The following is a 20,881-nucleotide window of genomic DNA, read 5'->3' as shown; positions in this document are numbered from 1 at the left end:
GGTAGCATTACTTCACACTTGACAGCCAGGTGCTAGAACAAAGAAACGCGTCCGGGAGTTAGGGGAGCCCTAGCGGAGCGACCCGGAGAAGGCAATGGCACCCCACTCCAGTACTCCTGCCTGGAAAATCCCATGGACGGAGGAGCCTGGTAGGCTGCAATCCATGGGGTCACTGAGGGTCGGACACGACTGAGCGACTTCACTTTCACTTTTCACTTTCATGCATTGGAGAAGGAAATGGCAACCCACTCCAGTGTTCTTGCGTGGAGAATCCCACGGACGGGGGAGCCTGGTGGGCTGCCGTCTATGGAGTCATACAGAGACGGACACGACTGAAATGACTTAGCAGTAGCAGCAGCAGCGGAGAGACCCGGGTGGGTGACTTCAGTGATGGGTACCTCTCCGTACCTGGCGCCCCGCCCCGCCCCGCCCCGCCCCGCCCCGCCCCGCCCCGCCCCGCCCTCTGCGCCGGAGCCCCACCCCGCCCTCTGCGCCGGAGCCCCGCCCACTCCCGGAGCCCCGCCCCTCAGCACCTCCCCCTGCGCCGGGGTCCCGCCCCCGCCCCGCCCGGAGCCCCGCCTTCCGCCTCGCAGCTCAGTCCCCGGCCCCGATTGGCTTCAGCAGGAGGCGGCGAGCCAATCCTCGCAGAATCTAACGCTCTACTCCTGGGATCACTTCCGCTGCCGGGCAGGCCGCGCTCTGTTCGCCCGGCATCGCGGAGCCGCGGAGTCAAGATGGAGGAGTACGCACGCGAGCCCTGGTGAGCCTGCCTGCCGCCTGCCCCGCTGCTGCCGCCGGCCCCGGGTCCCCGGGTCCCCGGGTCCCCGGGCCCCCGGGTCGAGGCCGCTCTCAGCCGCGGACTGGGCGGCGCCAGGGGCCGTGGGCGCCCGGACTTGAGCGGCCGGCTGGGGCCACCGGAGCTGTTCCCGGTGACCTTGCGGCGGCTCGAGGGCGCCCCGGCTCGTCTTTGTCGCCGCGACCCCTGCCCGGCGGCGTGTGGGGAGCATCCCCGCTGCCCGCTGGCGATCCTGGGCTCGTCCTTGCGTTCGCGCGTCTCGCCCTGCGAGGGGAGGCGGCGGTGTCCTGGGAGGGTCCGCGTGGCGCGGCGGCTGCGGTCCGGGCGGTGGGGAGCGGGCGGTGGAGGGGGACCCGGGCGGTGGGGACGGGGCGCCGCGCCCGGGAAAACAGGGAGAGTAGTGTGCTCTCCAAGTCGCCGACAGCGGTCCGTCCGTTCGGCGCCTAGCGAGGTCTGTCCTAGGAATGAAAGCGTGGAGGAGTCAGGCACTCACACGGTTTAAGGCTTCTGGGGTCATGAATGACAAATCAAATCTTGTTATTTGAGTTCTTGTGCAAGAGCGGGAACCAGGGTGTTCTCAGGCTGTGTGACATTGCCTGCGCTAGCCATGCTGCTGCTTTGTGCTGTTATCCTCTCTGAAATGAGACAGAGTGTATGTTTCAGGGCCTCCCAGCTCTTTAAATCTATCTTCTCCCAAGAGAGTGGTCCCCCTTCCTTGCTGGTGCTCAGGTGTGCGGGGCTCAGCTCTGCTGTCACTTTCTCCTCGGTGTGATAAACACAGGGTGGTAGGAGGGGAAAATATTTGACTTTGTTGGGTTAAAGATTTTATGGAATATTAAATTCCCATTCTCTATTCAGTGTGTTCAGTCTCTAAGTTGTGTCTGACTCTTTGGACCCCATGAACGGCCACACACCAGGCTTCCTTGTCCTTCACTAGCTCCTGGAGTTTGCTCAAACTCATGTCCATTGAGTCGATGATGCCATCCAATCGTCTCATCCTCTGTTGCCCCCTTCTCCTCCTGCCCTCAGGCTTTTCCAGCATCACCGGCTTTTCCAGTGAGTCAGCTCTTCACATTAGGTGGCCAAAGTATTGAAGCTTCAGCTTCAGCCCGTCCAATGGATATTCTGGGTTGATGTCTTTTAGGATTCATTGGTTTGATGATCTTGCAGTCCACAGGACTCTCAATATCAAGAGTCTTCTCCAGCACCACAATTTGAAAGCATCAATTCTTCAGCACACAGCCTTCTAATGGTTCAACTCTCACATCTGTACATGAATACTGGAAAAACCATTGCTTTGACTATACGGACCTTTGTTGGCAAAGTGATGTCTCTGCTTTTTAATGCACTGTCTAAGTTTGTCGTAGCTTTCCTTCCAAGGAGTAAGTGTCTTTTAATTTCATGGCTCCAGTCATCATCTGCAGTGATTTTGGAGCCAAGAAAAGAAAGTCTGATACTGTTTCTACTTTTCCCTCATCTGTTTGATGGGACCCGATGCCATGCTCTTGTTAGTTTTTTGAACATGGAGTTTTAAGACAGGCTTTTCACTCTCTCACCTTCATCAGGAGGCTCTTTAGTCCCGTCCTAAGTATGTCATAGGTACTTCATCATCTTACTCTTCAATCACGTGTTCTCAGAAGCCCTTGGCCTGTGGTAGAAAGAACTTGGGGGTTTTGGAGTACTACATTTTTTGTATTTAAATTGGTTCTATCAATACCTGTATGATCTTGCTCAAAGTGCTTAATCTCGTAGCCTCTGTTCATCTGTAAAATGGAGAGGAAACAAATATTCTTTTGCAAAGTTAAAAGATTAGGCACTCTATAAGGGCCTCCCTGGTAACTCAGATGGTAAAGAATCTGCCTGCAATGCAGGAGACCTAGGTTCAATCCCTGGGTTGGGAAGATCCCCTGGAGTAGGAAATGGCAACCCACTCCAGTATTCTTGCCTGGAAAATCCCATGGACAGAGAAGCCTGGTGGGTTGCAGTCCATGGCATTGCAAAAAGTTGGACATGACTGAGCAACTAACACTTCACTTCATAAGAAAATAGGCTGGCTTTCTTGAAAGTAAGGTTATTTGCGTTATAAACCGCCCAAACCATTTATTGCGCACTCAGTCTTATCTGACTCCTTGCGTCCCCATCCCCATTGACTTTAGCCCGCCAGACTCCTCTGTCCATGGAATTCTCCAGGCAAGAATACTGGAGTACGTTGCCAGTAGATCTTCAGGGGATCTTCCCGACTCACAGATTGAACCTGTGTCTTTATCACTGAGCCCCCAGGAAGCCCACCATATTGGATATTTAAAAAATGTTAACTTTTGATCTTGTGAATCATTATTGGTCCCTGTTGCCCTGTGTTTGCCGGCATTTATATTTAGGGTCTGGGTTCAACTTTGCTTTTGTGCATCTGGCACATCCCTGAGGGAACACTGATTTCCGCAGACCTGGTTCAGAAGCTGTTTCCGTCCTGCGTTTGTTTTAGACATCATCCTGTGCAATACTGTGGCTGCTCTCTGATCTGAATCCTGCTGCTTTTTACTGATTTTTTAAATGCTCATTTCTGTTCTGATTATAGGATCATTAACCTTTTAAAGTTAGTGACTCTCCCTTGTCTTTTTTTTTTTTTTTTCTTTGCTGCACCAAGTAGCTTATGGGATCTTACTTCCCCAACCAGGGATCAAACCTGGGGCCTTAGCAGTGAAAGCACCAAGTCTTAACCTCTGGACCACCAGGGAATTCACCTCTGTTAGTGTTTCTACCATTTTGAGGACAGTGTCCTAACCCTTTTTAGTCTCAGAGCTTCTCCATCTTTCAGCGGGAAGCCAGGTTGCCCAGGGCTGTGCTGACTTAGGCTCTGATTAGTGGGTTGTGGGTGGAACCTGCCCAGAGTCTGCATCTGCTGATTTTGCTTTCAGGCTCGTTACAGGAAGCCTGGGGTAGCCAGGCCCAGAAGCATCAGGCTGACAGTTGGATACCTGTCACATGAGGTTGTCATTCTGTACCAGCCTCTGATTTGTATTAGGCTTGGAGAGGACAAGGTGTTTCAGCTTCAGGATTTTGTATTTCTATCTGGCAATGTCGGAAATTACTCATTATTCAGATTCTTCAGCAGCAGTGATGCACTAAACTCACATGTTTACTTGAGCAGGTGGATTGCCCACTTCACCCTTGAGATTAGAAAAGACATTTATGAACTGGATTATTCACCGACTTGTTTTTTTTTTGGCCACGCCTTGCAGAATCTTAGTTCCCCAACCAGGGATGGAACCCGGGGCCACCACAGTGAAAACACTGAGTCCTAACCACCAACCACCAGGGGATTCCCATTCACAGACTAAGTTTTTAGTAAGCCAGATTCCTGGAATATTAGTTCGTTCCACTCATCAAATTAATCAGATGTCACTGTGCTGCATGAGTTAGGTAGCTGCATTTGGAGACCAGGTTTACAAATTTAACCTCTAACAATCAGATATTAGAGGTTACCAATGTGTTAAGTGGATCTGATACAAACTAAAGTTCCAAGTGCTAACGTGGACTCAGTAAACCTGAAAAGAAGTTTTAAAATTTAAATATTAAATAGTGTGTCTTCCTCTGCACTTGTTGAAGCCTTATTCTTTGGGTCTCAGCTTTAAATTTTGCTCCTTCTGGAGAGCTTAGCTTGATCCTGAGGCAGTTGGGTCACCGTTTGGTTACAGTGTAATTTCCTAACGCTTGTTAATTGGCTTTGCACCCTGCCAGCTTAGGGTAGATGCACCAGCAGTTGAGTGAGTGAGTGAGCGCTGTGAACAGTAGGGAGCTGAAGCCGGTTCCCTCCCTCAGCTTAGAGGACTTGGGCGGAGCAGCTCTGTCTGTTCGATCCTTCTTCTTGTGGGCCAGATCCTTCTTTTCATGGGCCAGCCGTTTGGTGGCCGTGCGCCCTGCGCTGGAATCTGGTGTGTCCCTGGTCAGCAGGGGGTCTGTGGCTTGTAAATGAGAACCGTGCTCATCTTGTATCCTTTCTCCTTCCTGTTCGTAGCCCCTGGCGCATCGTGGACGACTGCGGTGGGGCCTTCACAATGGGAACCATAGGCGGTGGGATCTTCCAGGCAATCAAAGGCTTCCGCAATTCTCCAGTGGTAAGTGGGTGACCAGTCTCGTGTTACCATCACGTGATTGCTATTTGCTAATATCACTTGGGCCTGTCAGTGCGTTGGAAACATGTTATTCTCCTAATATATCTGCTTTTGTTTCCTTACAGGGAGTAAACCACCGACTTCGAGGGAGTTTGACAGCTATTAAAACCAGGGCTCCGCAGTTGGGAGGTAAGCAGAGTGTTGCTGTTTGAACTCCAAACGCTTTTTTCCCTGTTTTTTTTTTTTTTCTGAGGATGAAGCTCTGTTTTTTTATTTTTTTTCCCTTTTCTTTTGTAGATTTTACGAGTTCGTGATTTTAGTTAGGTCTAAATAACTGCTTGTCCCATTCTGAGGGGTCTTGGTTTATGATTTATCTTAACTTAAATTGTTGCATCCAGGTGGCACTCTGCTCTTCAGAAGCTTGGTGGTGTTCTGTTTCTGTTTGTCTTTGTTTTGTTTTCCCCTCTTATCCAGAAGGAAGACGGTGTGTCCACAGCTTAAGTCTGTGAGTCTGGAGTGATCGTGTCTAGGGTAGCGTGAAGCTGATGAGGGTATGAGTGGAAGGCTGGGTTCACGAGAGCTTGATGGCGCTCCTCCCCAAAGGTAGCTTTTTGGATGTCCGTGCAGAAGTGGAGGAGATGATGTTCATCGCGTTCTTTAAGCTTGGTTACTCAGAAACTGGGAGGAGAGAGGGCAGGAAAGCTGGAAGCTTATGTTCGTTTACAGAGACGCCGTCAGGCTGAAGGGACCACGTTCAGCACAGAAGAGGAGCCAGCACCAAGCCCCCCCCCAGTCTGTGCGGCAGAGGAGACGGCCTCTCTCTCACTCTGTTTTTATAGCGTTTTTTCTCTTTAGAAGGTGGTAGCTGGCCTGTGTCGTTTACTGAGTGCTTGTCATGTGCTGAACTCTCCAAGTGTTCCCTTATTTTATTTAGCCCTCACAGCAACACAGAGGGTAAGCGATGTTACTCTGTCTTCCAGTGGAGGAAATGGAGGCTCCAAGGTTGACGTGATGGTGTATCTGTTTCCTGTTCTTCCCCCTGTGATAGTTGGACACCTTGGAGAGCACATTGACTCATTCTCCTCTGGTCTAATGGTTCCCACGCTGTTCGGGGGTGATAACTGGTAAACAAGCACACACCCCACCCGACCTTCAGTAAACGCAGAGGTCCTACGGGCGTTAACAGGGGTCTTGAGAGGCTGCTTCCATCACATGCGTTCTCAGTGAACAAAAGACCAGGTGACTGTCACAGACAGGATCAACCTGAGGACGTGTGACGGCTGAACATGCGGTGGGACTGGAAACGGACATAAACACTGAGGAAACCTGACTTTAGTACGGACATCAGTTAATAATGTACAGTGTTCGGGGCTTCCCTGGTGGTCCAGTGGTTAGGGGTCTGCCTTGCAGTGCAGGGGGCGTGGACCCAATCCCTGGTCAGGGATGCGTGGAGCAGGGGGCGTGGACTCAGTCCCTGGTCAGGGATGTGTGGGGCAGCTGAGCCCGTGTATGTACCTAGAGCCCAGACTGCAACAGGAGAAGCTGCCACAGGGAGACCCCCGCCCACAGCAGCTAGAGGAGCCCCCGACACACGGCAGCTAGAGAGGAGCCCCCCACACACGGCAGCTAGAGAGGAGACACCCCCACAAGTAGAGAGGCACCCCCGCAGCTAGAGAGGAGCCCCCACAACTAGAGAGGAGCCCCCCACACATGGCAGCTAGAGAGGAGACACCCCCACAACTAGAGAGGAGCCCTGCCACCACAACTAGAGAAAGCCCTCACCCAGCGAAGAAGCCCCCGTGCAGCCAAAAATGAATTAACTAAAAAACATTTAAAATAAATACAAATGCCGGGATGGCCCTTGGAATTTAATTCGGGGAGTACAGACTGAGCTCTTCCAGTCGAGCTCCTGCAAAGGGCAGCGTGGGAAAGCCATAGTTGTGTCCTGAAAGGTCTTCTGTTTCCAGAGCGGAACCGAGATGTTTTGACACGTCCCCATTCTTCCAGCCCATCTGCGCACCTGGACTCGCCCCGAGTGTAGTCAGCCCTTCCTTCCCATTGAGAACAGGACTTGGAAGTACTTCCAAGTACGATGCTGGACTCTAGCATCGTTGCTGTGGGCTGCAGCCGTTCCCAGGCCTTCTTAGGAGCGTCCTGTGTATTTACATATATACACGTGGACCCTCTGACCACATACGTACGCACTCACGTTTAGATCTGTTTTCTGTATATCTGTCTGTGTTGGAAATCGGGTTCACAGTGATAGCCCTGATTGCAGTCCAGGCCTGCAGAGTCCTTCTCCTTTCTCCTCTCTCTTACTACAATTTAAAAAGTAAGAAAAACGACCTGAGGAGCCCTCGTGCTGGATCCTGCACCCTCTGAAACCTCTGGACGCGGGGGTGGGCTGACCAGGGCCAGGGTCAGACTGCCCGACACCCTTCCACATGGGCACACGGACCCCCGTGCCTGGGAGTGCCCCTCGCGTGGACCCTGCTCACCTGCTCTGGCCGCGGCTGCCCTCTCAGGCCCCCGTCTGCGTGGACCAGTCTCCAGTCTAGTCAGCCCCTGGCTCACTCCGGCAGGCATCCTTGGGGTGGGAGGTTCAGACCTTGAGGAGGAGTGGAGTGGGCGGGCCTTGTCTGAGTGTGGCCAGGTGACTGACATGCCTGGGCGTCATCTCTCGCAGGGCAGGGCCCCCCTGAGCTGGAAGGGGTGACTCAGTCCTGTCGTCTGGGGTGTCTGGTGCAGGGCCAGCGGTGAGCAGGCTGTTGCTCAGCTGACTGGTGGTAGCGTGCAGGGGAGAACAGAGGTCTGCTGATCGGGCTCAGACCCTGTCCCTGGTCAGCACACCCCTGCATCCGGAGGTTTCAGAGGGTGCAAGATCCCAGCACGAGGGCTCCTCAGGTCGTTTTTCTTACTTTTTACATTGTAGTAAGTACAAGAGCCCTTTCTGTGGAGTGCACGCTGTGTGCTCACGTTAGAAGATTTGGAAAATGAAAGCATAAAGAAGTTGGATGGCCCGTTACCATCTGCGCCGGAGGCGCTGGCAGAGGAGGCCGCGGTGTCACCTCCTGCATTCTGTGTGCAGTTGGATGGCCTGTTACCATCTGCGCCGGAGGCGCTGGCAGTGGAGGCCGCGGTGTCCCCTCCCGCATTCTGTGTGCGGTGCTGGCAGAGGAGGCCTCGGTGTCACCTTCTGCATTCTGTGTGCAGTTGGATGGCCCGTTACCATCTGCGCCGGAGGCGCTGGCAGTGGAGGCCGCGGTGTCACCTCCCGCATTCTGTGTGCACGTCCACGCTCGCGCCTGCGCTACTTGTCATTTTACGGACTAGTCACCGTCTAGGGAGACTTTCAGTGTGAAGTGGTCTGACGACTGAGGGTTGCTTTTAGCTTCGTGCTAGAGGAGTAAAGGGTGGAAAGGAGTGGGGAAGGCAGACTCCATCCCTCGCAGCTCCGTAATTCTCACCACTCGCGTTGCCCTTTGCTCTGGGTGTGTCCTGACTCGCGCCCGTGACACAGTGCAGAGGGCCTGGGCGTCTTCTGTGCTCTCTCTGCTGATTTTCACAGAGCAGGTGCTTGGTGGCTCTGACTGAAGAGAAGGAAGAGACGAAAGGGGAAGCTGTATCAAAGGACGGAAGGCGGGCGCACACGCTCTGCCAAAGTGGCTCTGAGTGCAGAGCCCGGTCTGCTGAGGCTTCGGGCCGTGGCTGCTCACTGATACAGCCCGAGCTTTATTAAAAAGACCAGCATTCTGACTCTTGTTCAGTCCTTAGTTAGAGTGCGAGAATTCTAATATAGTGAGTGTTGTTATTTAAGCTTGTTTTTGACTATAAAGTTTAAAATGTAAGATTAGAACAATGAAATGTGTTTTGTTTCTTTATAAACAGGTAGCTTCGCGGTTTGGGGAGGCCTGTTTTCCATGATTGACTGCAGTATGGTTCAGATCCGAGGGAAGGAAGACCCCTGGAACTCCATCACAAGCGGTGCCTTAACCGGAGCCATCCTGGCGGCAAGAAGTAAGATGCGTGTGTGTGGGGGGGCCATCTGACCCCGGCACGCCTGTAGTAGCTGAACCGAGCCTTGTGTCAGTCGGTTTAGTGTGGGTGCAAGTGTGAGCTGGGATAAGTGGAAGGATCTGTTACTTGGAATGTTGAGCGTGCGAGCACCTGGGGCTCCGACCAGTAACCGCCGTGGTCAGAGCTGTTCACGGTCTAGTTCCCCACTGACCAGCTGTGACCGGGCCTCTCCCTCCTCAGTCTGCAATGAGTCATGGACCTGCCGCACAGCATTGTTAGGAGCGTAGAGCGCAGAACTTTCCGGGTCCCTGGGGTTAGAGCAACCCGGAACTCCTCTGGGCCTGGGGGGTGGGCGGGGTCACCAGGTGGCGAGTGTGTGGACATCGTGGGTTGTGACGCCTCTGTCACAAGCCTCAACTCTACCGTCCCACCCAAGAGCCACTGCAGACCACACGTGAGCGCACGTGCACGCACGTGCACGTTGTCCCAGTAAAACTCTATTTGTATAAGCAGGCCGCGAGCTGGGTTTCGCCTGTGGACAGGTCTGTCCATCAGTGTGCCTGATGTTAACCTGGATCTCTGTCTCTCCCCTCACCAATGCCCTCAGACGGGCCAGTGGCCATGGTCGGGTCGGCTGCCGTGGGTGGCGTTCTCCTGGCTCTCATCGAAGGGGCTGGCATCTTGTTGACACGCTTTGCGTCTGCACAGTTTCCCAACGGTGAGTCATCTCTCTGTTAGCACACAGCTCAGGCATTTGGAATGACACAGATTCTGCCTGCTAAAATGTGGCCGGTTGAGCTCCACACATTACGTTGCGTGTGCTGAGCTTGGCGAGGATTGTGGGCGCAGGGGCAGTTCTGTTTGCAAAGGTCGGTGTGGGCGCAGTGGGCTGTTTGTGTTCAGAGGAGCACGGTGCTCGCCGAGATGGCGGATGGCCTGCCCTGATCCTGTTCATAGTTCCCGGGCCTTGTCAGCGCTCGTCTGCTTCTTGTAAGAAATTGCTGCTCATTTTAGAGCTGCGTGGAGGAGGTCCTTCAGCTGTGGGAGGGGCACGGTGGTCAGTCTGTGTCCTGTGCTGTGTGTGTGCGTGCCCGTGTGCTCTGGCCACCAGCAGCAGTGGGCACGAGGGTCTGGCACATGCTCAGATGAGTGAGGCGAGACCTGGGGGTGGTGCTTCTCGAGGGCAGGTGACCCCTGGTTGGGGGCTCGCTCTGGAGCCGGCAGGGAGAGCTGTTGAAGTTGGCAGTGTGGCATGCTGCTGCCTGCCTCTCCTGTCCAGCGCCGGGGAGCGTGAAAAGCTGGGCAGTCAGTTGGGCCACCAGCACCCATGACGTGGCCAGGCGGGGTCTGCTCTGCAGTCAACATGCGCAGGTTCTTGGGAATTAGAAAACTCAAGCGGTCTAAACAGGAATATTCCTTGACGTCGTAAGGCAGCAGAAAGACACAGGATCATTGGGTGGGGGTGGGAGTTGAAAGTTATTTTTGGAGCTCAGAAAATATTTGGCACAGAGCTCAGAGCTGGTCACAGCTTCCTTGGTTCGGTTTCCCTGATGCGGGGTCTTCTGGGGCAGCGTTGCTCCCAGAGGCCTGCTCAGCGCGCCAGTGGGTGACCCAGGCGGCCCTGGCTTCGCGCCTCCCTTCTGTTTTCACCATCGCTTCTAAATACTCTGCTGTGATTTTGCTTTTGCTTTTCAGTTTGACGCTTTAGTGTGAAAGATTTCACATAAAACATTAGAAAAGTTGCATATTTTCAGGAATTCGGAAATTGACATAAGGAGATGTCAGTCACACCATCTTGTGGGATCTAACCTTGTTTCCTTAGCTTTAGGCTTCTGTCCTCAGAAGGAATAGCTGAAGGAAATGCTTTTGATCTTAGACCCAGATGTTTCCAAAAAGCTTTGTGGGGGCGGAAGTATTAGGAAAGTTAATTGTGTGTTTCCAATTAACTTACATGAAAAAATTCTTAAAAAATAAAACTATCCAAATGGTAACAAGGATTATTTGGGGTTTATCTTTTTCACCCAGTGTCTCCTTCAGCTTTCTGGAATGAACAGATATTTTAGAGTGAAGAAAAGCAATCACTGGAATGAACGGAGCTCTGGAAAGAGCCCTCTTTCCCCCTGGCCTCTTCCTCCCGCCCTTCAGTTTGCTCTCGTTTCCCAGGGGAAGTGGGGTGATGGCCACGGCTACAGGCTTTCTTTTAATGAGCCATGTTCTTCCTCGGGTCAGGGAGGCAGCACCAGCTGCTGTGCTTGGCATCTGTGTAAGCTCGGGGCGGGCCTGTCTTCCCATTGCAGAACCTGCTTCTTACATTCGTCATTGTATAGATTGTATTACTGAGTTCTCTTGAAAAATGACTGAGGTACTTAAACTTCGTGAAAATAATTTTAAATAGCTGCTGAAAAGTATGTCAGGAGGGGAGAGATTGGTGCGGTCTTGATGCGGCGGCTCGCTCAGCAGTTGCTTTAAAGCTGGCGTGCTGCCCTTGCTGTCGTGAGTCCATCTGACTGTGCGGAGCGTGTAGGGCCGTCTCTCGGGTGTGGGGTGGGGGGCTGCCTGTGCTGACACCAAGGAGGCGGTCTCGTGGGAGTCGAGCAGCCCCACAAACGTTCGATTACAGCTCGAACATAGCAGGATTTCTTTTTGAGTTGATTGATTTGCTCGCTACAGAGACTTGTTCCTTCAAACTACATAGTATTTAGGTGGCGTTTAAATTCTCTCTGAACTGCAGGTCCTCCGTTTGCTGAAGACCCCTCCCAGTTGCCTTCCGCCCAGTTACCAGCCTCGCCCTTCGGGGAGTATCGGCAGTACCAGTAGGACTTCCCTCCCGGACTTCTACAGAGTGAGCTCAGTCTAAGGAAGGGTGTCAGAAGACCAGGTTCAGTCTGGTTCTAAAACCGCAGGGGGGACAGCTGTGGCCAAACAGGCTGTGAAGAGACTTTCAGCACCTTTTTCTATTTAAAGGAACGTGGTCGGGGTGGCGGGTGGGGTGGGGTGGGAATCTTAAAAGATAATACATTTATTTATTCACACTTGGATTGCATTTGTGATCAAAATAAATGTCTAAAATCCTTAGAAGGAAATACAGTGAGTGCTTAGAAGATGAAGGACCGCACGGCAGACAGCCACAAAGCGTGACTTTCCTCGGGGGCTTCTCGGCCTGGCTTTGCTCTGTTAGTCAAATAATAAAAAATGCCTGGAGGTTGCTCTCTCTTTTAGGATGAGTTGTAGACTTCTACTTTTCATCCTCAAATTCCGACAAGGCAGAGTCCACTGAAGACGGCACGCGGCGCGGTGGCCTGTGGGTCGGTGCACAGCGCTCACCGCCCGGCTGGCGCTGCTCGGCCTTCCCTCTGCGGGTGCAGCTGCGTCCTGGTTCACGGGTGTTGGCGGCAAGACGCGAACTCTTCGCCTTCGAGGCTGCTGGGTCTCGATTCTTAATCATCAGCAAAGCTTCCTTCCCGTAAATCCAGCTCTGTGTCAGAGGTTCACGGAGCAGCTGACAGCGCTGGAGAAGTCTGATGTTTGTTGCTGGAAAGTTTATAAAGTCCAGGTGGTTTTTAGTGTGTTACAAGTCCTTGAAGCTGATCTTTGTAAGGGTGTCCTTTGGGGTCTGGCTGGGACTAGAAGACAGATGGGCTGTTCAGAATCGGCCACTTTACTGGTGGTGAAAATGCCACGTGGCCTTCCAGAAGGCATGCTGTGGCTCTCTCCCCGTTGCCTGCCTGGTGTGACTGCCTTGTGTGGTGAGCTCAGTGCTACATATGTAGCAAGCATTTAATTTACTCATCCTGGGTTGAGCTTTGTGTGGTAAAATACACAGGAAGTCATGTTTCTTTTAACCATTAAGTGTACAATTTGGTGGAATATAAATACAGTGTATCAACCGTCTTTAGTGTCCCAGAACTTCTGCAGCAGCAGGAGCAGAAACTGGGGGATGGTAACCACCGCCCCACTCCCCAGCTTCTGGTAGCACAGGACTGCGCTCCGTCTGCGAGTCCGCCTCTTCTGGGGACCTCATGTCAGCAGGACCTGTGGGATTTTCTTTCTGTGTTGCTCTTCATTTAGGACTTCATTCATGCTTTCTGACGGTTGAGTAACAATACTGCATTGTAGGCAGAGACCACGTTTTATTTCTCCATTCTTCCGTTGACGGACATTTGAATGATGCTGCTGTGGACATGGGCGTACGGCTCCCTGAGCCCCTGCTCCTTTTTCTTCGGGGCACATTCCTAGGAGTGGAACTGCCGTGGGTGTGGTAACTGTTCAGCTTCTGAGGAAGCGCCACGCTCTCCCGTAGTCGCTGCACCACGCGGCATTTCCACCAGCAGTGCGCAGGGCTCCGGCTTTCCTACACTCTCGCCAGCGTTTTTCCTCTACAGCCAGGCCAGTGCCTGTGACGTGTCTCTCATTGTGGTTCTGACTTGCGTTCTCCTGGTGACTGACGATGCTGTACTTTTTAGCCATTTGTGAGTATCCGGGGTTTGTCTTTCAATCTGTAGCTGGTTTAACTTCCAGGCGTAAATGTAAGGAGGCTTTATTACAAGAACAGTTCAAAGCTGAGAGCATGTAGGGAAGATGCTTTATGTTTCTTAAGGTCCTCAAAACTCCTCTTAAATGGGGCATCGGTTTGGAAAGCAAGTTCCTTGCTTGTGAATTCAGAGTCTCTGGGGTATGTGTGTGTGATGCTGACATGTTTTTCCATTTTACTGGTCATCTCAGCATCTCTGAACTGATCCTTGGGTACGGATGAATTTTCTAGAATGAGGGGTGGGGTGGAAGAGAAGAGTCTTGAAAAGGATGAAAGACCAGTTCTTTTTGATTCCACCACATGCAGGATGGCAGGTGGGAACCCGGAAGCCTTCCTAGTTGTTTCCCAGCTTCTTGCTTCCCGTGGATACCTCTGTCTGCCCCAGGCTTAGAAGGACTTCTGTTCTCAGAAAGCCTGGCTGCCCCCTGCCTGTCCCTTCCCCCGCTGGAGCTGGCCCAGAGGGCAGTGGGTCCCTCTCTCACATGTCCAGTGCAGAGATAGGGGGGTGAGGAGGGAGGGCAAGGGGGAAGGCAAGCGTCACCCCTCAGTCTCCTCCTGGAAGGCTGGTGCCGTCATTTCCAGGCAGGGGAGCGTGTCCTCCGGCCATCCATCGGTGGACACGCCCGTGCCCGCCCCTGACCCCCACCCGTGTACCCTGCTGGCTGCTTCCTGGTGATTCGGATTCCCCCTCCTCCTTTCCCCCAACACGTTTTCAATGAAAATAGCAAACCTGTAAAGTTGGAGTTCACAGTGAACACGTGTGTACCCAGCACCTAGATTCTATGACTGACTTTACAACACTTTACCATTGCCTGCCTGGTCACCTGTCCCCTGCTTTCTAATAAAATTGAAGTTTATGAAATCCATTGATAAGCATTGTAAGATGTGATTATTTTAAAGTTTAGAGAATAGTAGAAACCAGGTAGGTTATAGATTCTAATATCTTAAAATACTGACTTGAAATGTTTAATAAATATTCTGAAACTAATTTTGGTGTACAAGAGCCCAGAATAAAAGGTAAAATCACCCAATTTGTTCTAATTACCAAGATAAACGCAGAAACATACAGACAGGAAGGAATTTTTCTCTAGGTGTTTTTCTGGAATAATGGAGTCAGTTCCTCAGTTTCAAGGTTAAAACGCCCATCAGAAAGATCCCATCTGCTTCTCTCATTTTTCCTTAGTATCTTCCACTGTGTGTGAAATTGGCATGAAATAGTGAATTTCTGAGTCAGGCTGGAACACGTGGTACAGCTGAGTGAAGCCCATCTTGTTTCCACGCGCGGACCTGCTATCCATCGGCCAGCGCGGCTGCTGCGCCACCCTGCGGTGCTTGGCTGTAGTGCACGGTGCCAGCAGCTGCTTGTGCCTCGAGCAGCCAGTTGTCTTAGAGCAAAAGGCAGCCACCGAGGCCCGTGGGCCAGATTCACCCTGCTGCCTCTTTCTGTGTGATCTGTGAGCAAATAATGGATTTAAAGTTTTTATAATCATTGAAAGAAAACAACACTTTCATGATGCGTCGAAATGACATGAGGGTCCCAGGTCCATAGAGGGCCCTGCGGGAGCGCGACCGCACTGCCCCTTCACGTGGCCAGTGACTGAGCCCAGACGAGCAGTGCTGTTAAGTGACGGCATCAGAGACGCACGAGCCAGGAGATGTTTGCTTTCTTTTTTTTTTTTGGGCCTCTGGGCATGCAGGATCTCAGAGTCTTAACCCCTGGACAGCCAGGGAAGTCCATATTAGCCCTTTACAGGAAAAAAGGTGTCAACTTCTGTCAGAGCAATTAAAAGTGAGATTGATTTTTTTTTGTCTATACTGATCACATTTCTAGCACACCTTTTCTTTGTATGGACCCAAATTGAAAGTGGTCAGGCAGGAGATGGCAAGAGTGAACATAGACATTCTAGGAATCAGCAAACTGAAATGGACTGGAATGGGTGCATTTAACTCAGATGACCATTATATCTACTACTGTGGGCAGGAATCCCTTAGAGGAAATGGAGTAGCCATAATAGTCAACAAAAGAGTCCGAAATGCAGTACTTAGATGCAGTCTCAAAAATGACAGAATGATCTATGTTTGTTTCCAAGGCAAATCATTTAATATCGTAGTAATCCAAGTCTATGCCCCGACCAGTAATGCTGAAGAAGCTGAAGTTGAACGATTCTATGAAGACTTACAAGACCTTCTAGAACTAACACCCAAAAAGGAGGTCCTTTTCATTATAGGGGACTGGAATGCAAAAGTAGGAAGTCAAGAAATAGCTGAAGTAACAGGCAAATTTGGCCTTGGAGTACAGAATGAACCAGGGCAAAGGCTAATAATGTTTTGCCAAGAGAATGCACTGGTCATAGCAAGCACCCTCTTCCAACAACAAAAGAGAAGACTACACAAGGACATCACCAGACGGTCAACACCAAAATCAGATTGATTATATTCTTTGTAGCCAAAGGTGGAGAAGCTCTATACAGTCAGCAAAAACAAGACCGGGAGCTGACTATGGCACAGATGATTATACAGTGGAAGTGACGTACATTCAAGGGATTAGATCTGATAGAGCATCTGAAGAACTATGGACAAAGGTTCATGACATTGTGCAAGAGGCAGGGAACAAGACCATCGACAAGGAAAAGAAATGCAAAAAGGCAAAATGATTGTCTGAGGAGGCCTTACAAATAGCTGTGAATGGAAGAGAAGTGAAATGAAGTGAAGTCGCTCAGTCGTGTCCGACTCTGCGACCCCATGGACTGTAATCTACCATACTCCTCCGTCCATGGGATTTTCCTGCCAAGAGTACTGGAGTGGGTTGCCATTTCCTTCTCCAGAGGATCTTCCCGACCCAGGGATCGAACCCGGGTCTCTCGCATTGTAGGCAGATGCTTTACCATCTGAGCCACCAGGGAAGTTCAATAGAAGACAAGCAAAAGGCAAAGGAGAAAAGGAAAGATATACCCATTTGAATGCAGAGTTCCAAAGAACAGCAAGGAGAGATAAGAAAGCCTTCCTCAGTGATCAATGCAAAGAAATAGAGGAAAACAACAGAATGGGAAAGACTAGAGATCTTTTCAAGAAAATTAGAGATACCAAGGGAACATTTCATGCAAAGATGGGCTCAATAAAGGACGGAAATGGTATGGATCTAACAGAAGCAGAAGATATTAAGAAGAGGTGGCAAGAATACACAGAAGAACTATACAAAAAAGATCTTCATGACCCAGATAACCAGGATGGTGTGATCACTCACCTAGAGCCAGACATCCTGGAATGTGAAGTCAAGTGGGCCTTAGGAAGCATCACTATGACCAAAGCTAGTGGAGGTGATGGAATTCCAGTTGAGCTATTTCAAATCCTGAAAGATGATGCTATGAAAGTGCTGCGCTTAATATGCCAGCAAATGTGGAAAACTCAGCAGTGGCCACAAGACTGGAAAAGGTCAGTTTTCATTCCAATCCCAAAGAAAGGCAATGCCAAAGAATGTTCAAACAGCTTCACAATTGTACTTACCTCACATGCTGGCAAAGTAATGCTCAAAATTCTCCAAGCCAGACTTCAACAGTACATGAACCATGAAATTCCAGATGTTCAAGCTGGATTTAGAAAAGGCAGAGAAACCAGAGATCAAATTGCCAATATCCACTGGATCATCGAAAAAGCAACAGTACCAGAAAAACATCTGCTTTATTGACTATGCCAAAGCCTTTGACTGTGTGGACCACAACAAACTCTGGAAAATTCTGAAAGAGATGGGAATACCAGACCACCTGACCTGCCTCTTGAGAAATCTGTATGCAGGTCAGGAAGCAACAGTTAGAACTGGACATGGAACAACAGACTGGCTCCAAATCGGGAAAGGAGTAGGTCAAGTCTGTATATTGTCACCCTGCTTATTTAACTTAATATGCAGAGTACATCATGAGATGCTGGGCTGGATGAAGCACAAGCTGGAATCAAGATTGCTGGGAGAAATATCAATAACCTCAGATATGCAGATGACACCACCCTTATGGCAGAAAGAGAAGAGAACGAAAGAGCCTGTTGATGAAAGTGAAAGAAGAAAGTGAGAAAGTTGGCTTAAAACTCAACGCTCAGAAAACAGATCATGGGATCTGGTCCCATCACTTCATGGCAAATAGATGGGGAAACAATGGAAACAGTGACAGACTTTATTCTTTTGGGCTTCAAAATCACTGCAGATGGTGATTGCAGCCATGAAATTAAAAGACACTCCTTGGAAGAAGTTATGACCAACCTAGCTGGACATGACTGAACGACTTCACTTTCACTTTTCACTTTCATGCATTGGAGAAGGAAATGGCAACCCACTCCAGTATTCTTGCCTGGAGAATCCTAGGGACAGGGGAGCCTGGTGGGCTGCCGTCTCGGGTCGCACAGAGTCGAACACGACTGAAGTGACTTAGCAGCAGCAGCAGACAGCATGTTAAAAAGCAGAGACATTACTTTGCCAACAAAGGTCTGTCTAGTCAAAGCTGTGGTTTTTCCAGTTGTCATGTATGGATGTGAGAGTTGGACTATAAAGCTGAGTGCCAAAGAACTGATGCTTTTGAACTGTGGTGTTGGAGAAGACTCTTGAGAATCCCTTGGACTGCAAGGAGATCCAACCAGTCCATCCTAAAGGAATTCAGTCCTGACTTGGAAGGACTGATGCTGAAGCTGAAATTCCAATACCTTGGCCACCTGATGTGAAGAACTGACTCATTTGAAAAGACCCGGATGCTGGGAAAGATTGAAGGCAGGAGGAAAAGGGGACGACAGAAGATGAGATGGCTGGGTGGCATCACCGACTCAATGGACATGAGTTTGAGTAAACTCTAGGAGTTGCTGTGCTACAGTCCATGTGGTCGAAGAGTCAGAAACGACTGACTGAGTGAACTGAACTGAAGTTCCTCTCTGGCCTCATCTTCTTTCTGTCTTGAGAACTTGCTTGAATATGTCTTACACGGTAGGATACATGGGTGGACCTGGGTGGCATTGGAGGAGAGGACCCTGAGCTTTTGCAGTGGGCAGTAGGACCCTTCTCTTTGCCCTGAGAGAGGCATCACGCAGACTACACTGCACGGGCAGCATGACTCCCTTTATTCCAAAGTGAGACCCTGTCTCTGTTGTGGCAGGCGTCAGCCAGAGGGTGCCAGCCTGGCCCCTGGGGACTTGAGTTGTGCACCCCATCCTGCACGCCGTCAGACCATTATGATGAGCTGACTCACCCTCTGCTCCAGACGAGGCGCTGTGTCTACAAGCATCATCACCAGACGGTCCAGAGCAAAGGGTGTTCGGTACCTCGTTGTGCAGCTGTGCAGACGCGCGCGTGAGCCACGGAGAACTGGGTCCCAGTGTTGGTTTTAACTTGAATGCTCTGTGGTTCCAGGAATGTTCTGTGTGCCCTTGAGTCTTTTATTTGTTGGGAGCTTTTCATGGCCTGTCTGTGGTAAATTTTGTGTGTTTTCTCTAATGGTTAAATGCAAAGTTAGGGGTGTGTTGATTAGGTAAAGATGGTGACTTTTAAAAAGTTTTTACTGAATCCTTCTGCCTCACGTCCTTGTTGCGGCATGTCCGGTCTTCACCGTGGCATGCAGGCTCTTCGCTGCAGCACACAGGCTGCCCCGCCGGGGCTCCCATCCTCAGCAGTGAGGGCACGCAGGCCTAGTTGTCCTGAGGCCTGTGGGGTTCTAGTTCCCCAGACAGGGATCAAACCTGCTTTGATCAAACCCTGCTTTGGAAGGTGGATTCTTAACCACTGGACCACCAGGGAAGTCCCAAGACTGTGACATTTTTGTACAGGTATTTTATGTCGGTGTAACTTTTGTCTGATCTGTTCATTACCGGGCAGGATGTATAAATGTCTCACTGGCAGATTTGGCAGATTTGCCCATTTCCCTTGTAATTCTGTTAATTTTTGCTTTCTGTATTTTGAGGCTATAAGGTACATCTCCCGGTGTGTGAGCTAGAAACTGATAAGTAATCTACACCTGGGTATTTATGAACTCTGCCCCATCCCAAACTTCTGCCTCCCCCAGCTTGGGGTGACTACCAGCCTGTGCAGCTTGCTTCTTTTTCTCCCCTTGCTTCCCTGGTGGCTCAGACAGTAAAGAATCTGCCTGCAATCCGGGAGACCCAGGTTTGATTCTGGGTCAGAAAGATCCCCTGGAGAAGGAAATGGCTACCCACTCCAGTCCTCTTGCCTGGGGAATCCCAAGGAGAGGAGCCTGACGGGCTACAGTCCAGGGGGCTGCAAAGAGTTGGACATGCCTGTGCGACTGACAACACTTTCACTTTCACATGTTTTCCCATTGGTGGGTTTGTGAGTTACACTAATTCTATATTCTTTAGGTGGTTTTCTTGAAAATATACCTAAGAAAGAAATTTCAGGACTTCTCTGATAGTCCAGTAGTTAAGACACTGAGCTTCTAATGCAGGGGGCACAGGTGTGATCTCTGGTCAGTGAACTTTTAAGATCCCTACATGCCATGCACTGCAGCCAAAAAAGAAAAAAAATCTTATTTATTCCTAAATCTACTCTCCTCCTAATAATCCAAGGAGCTTCAACGTCAGTCACCCTCTTCTTTTTTTTTTTACCCTCTTGCATACATTTAATTAAGAAAAAAAATACTTTGGTTGCTTCATGCAGCATGCAGGATACAGTGGCTGGTATATGCAGGTGCTCAACAAAAATGCATCGTATAATGGAATGAGTAAGTTGAAGGTAGATGTGCTGAATGACTATCCTCAGCGCCACAGAAGAGTGGTTTTCTGAAGTTTTTGGATTTCACTAGCCAGTAAGTTAGAAAAGAAAGAGAAAAAAAGGAAGAAAACTAACTTTGATCATATATGGAATTTCAAAATATCTACCATAAGCATTTCAAAAAATAAGATGTATTTAATACTGTAAAACTAGGAAGCACATACTAGGATCATATTTCCTTTATGGGAAACTCTCTACATTGTGTCTTAAAATTTCATTTCCTAATCGGGAAGATCCCCTGGAGGAAGAAATGACAACCCACTCCAGCATTCTTGCCTGGAAAAGCCCATGAACAGAGGAGCTTGGGGAGGTACAGTCCATGGGGTCACAAGGGTCGGACACAACTTAGTGACTAAACCACCATCACCACCACCACCACCACCAAAAGGAACCCCCCCACCAATGCAGGAGAAGTAAGAGACTTGGGTCCAATCTCTGGGTCGGAAAGATCCCCTGAAAGAGGGCATGGCAACCCACTCCAGGATTCTTGCCTGAAGAATCCCACGGACAGAGGAGCCTGACGGGCTACAGTCAGTGAGGTCGCAACGAGTCGGACACCACTTGGTATAGTTTCCAGCACAGCTAATGAGCGGCTCCTAGTCACAGCTGGGCTCCTGGGAGGGTCACCGGCGCGGCGAGCTCTCCCGCACAGGAGAGGGGACACACGG

General features: G+C 50.4%; 1 protein-coding gene across 1 annotated transcript; it reads left to right on the top strand.

The window, feature by feature from the left end:
- The first annotated feature begins 560 nt into the window (after positions 1-560).
- Positions 561-14,326, top strand: TIMM17A (translocase of inner mitochondrial membrane 17A). The gene is made up of 6 exons (XM_027565891.1): positions 561-760; positions 4,812-4,911; positions 5,034-5,097; positions 8,797-8,925; positions 9,533-9,643; positions 11,657-14,326. Exons 1-6 carry the CDS (start codon positions 735-737, stop codon positions 11,740-11,742), a joined length of 516 nt encoding a protein of 171 aa, XP_027421692.1. The 5' UTR covers positions 561-734; the 3' UTR covers positions 11,743-14,326.
- The last annotated feature ends 6,555 nt before the right edge of the window (positions 14,327-20,881 follow it).

The sequence above is a fragment of the Bos indicus x Bos taurus genome, chromosome 16 (assembly GCF_003369695.1).
Source record: "Bos indicus x Bos taurus breed Angus x Brahman F1 hybrid chromosome 16, Bos_hybrid_MaternalHap_v2.0, whole genome shotgun sequence".
Taxonomy (NCBI): Eukaryota; Metazoa; Chordata; class Mammalia; order Artiodactyla; family Bovidae; genus Bos; species Bos indicus x Bos taurus.
The sequence above is the reverse complement of the archived record's forward strand: the minus strand, read 5'-3'. Positions and strand labels throughout refer to the sequence as shown.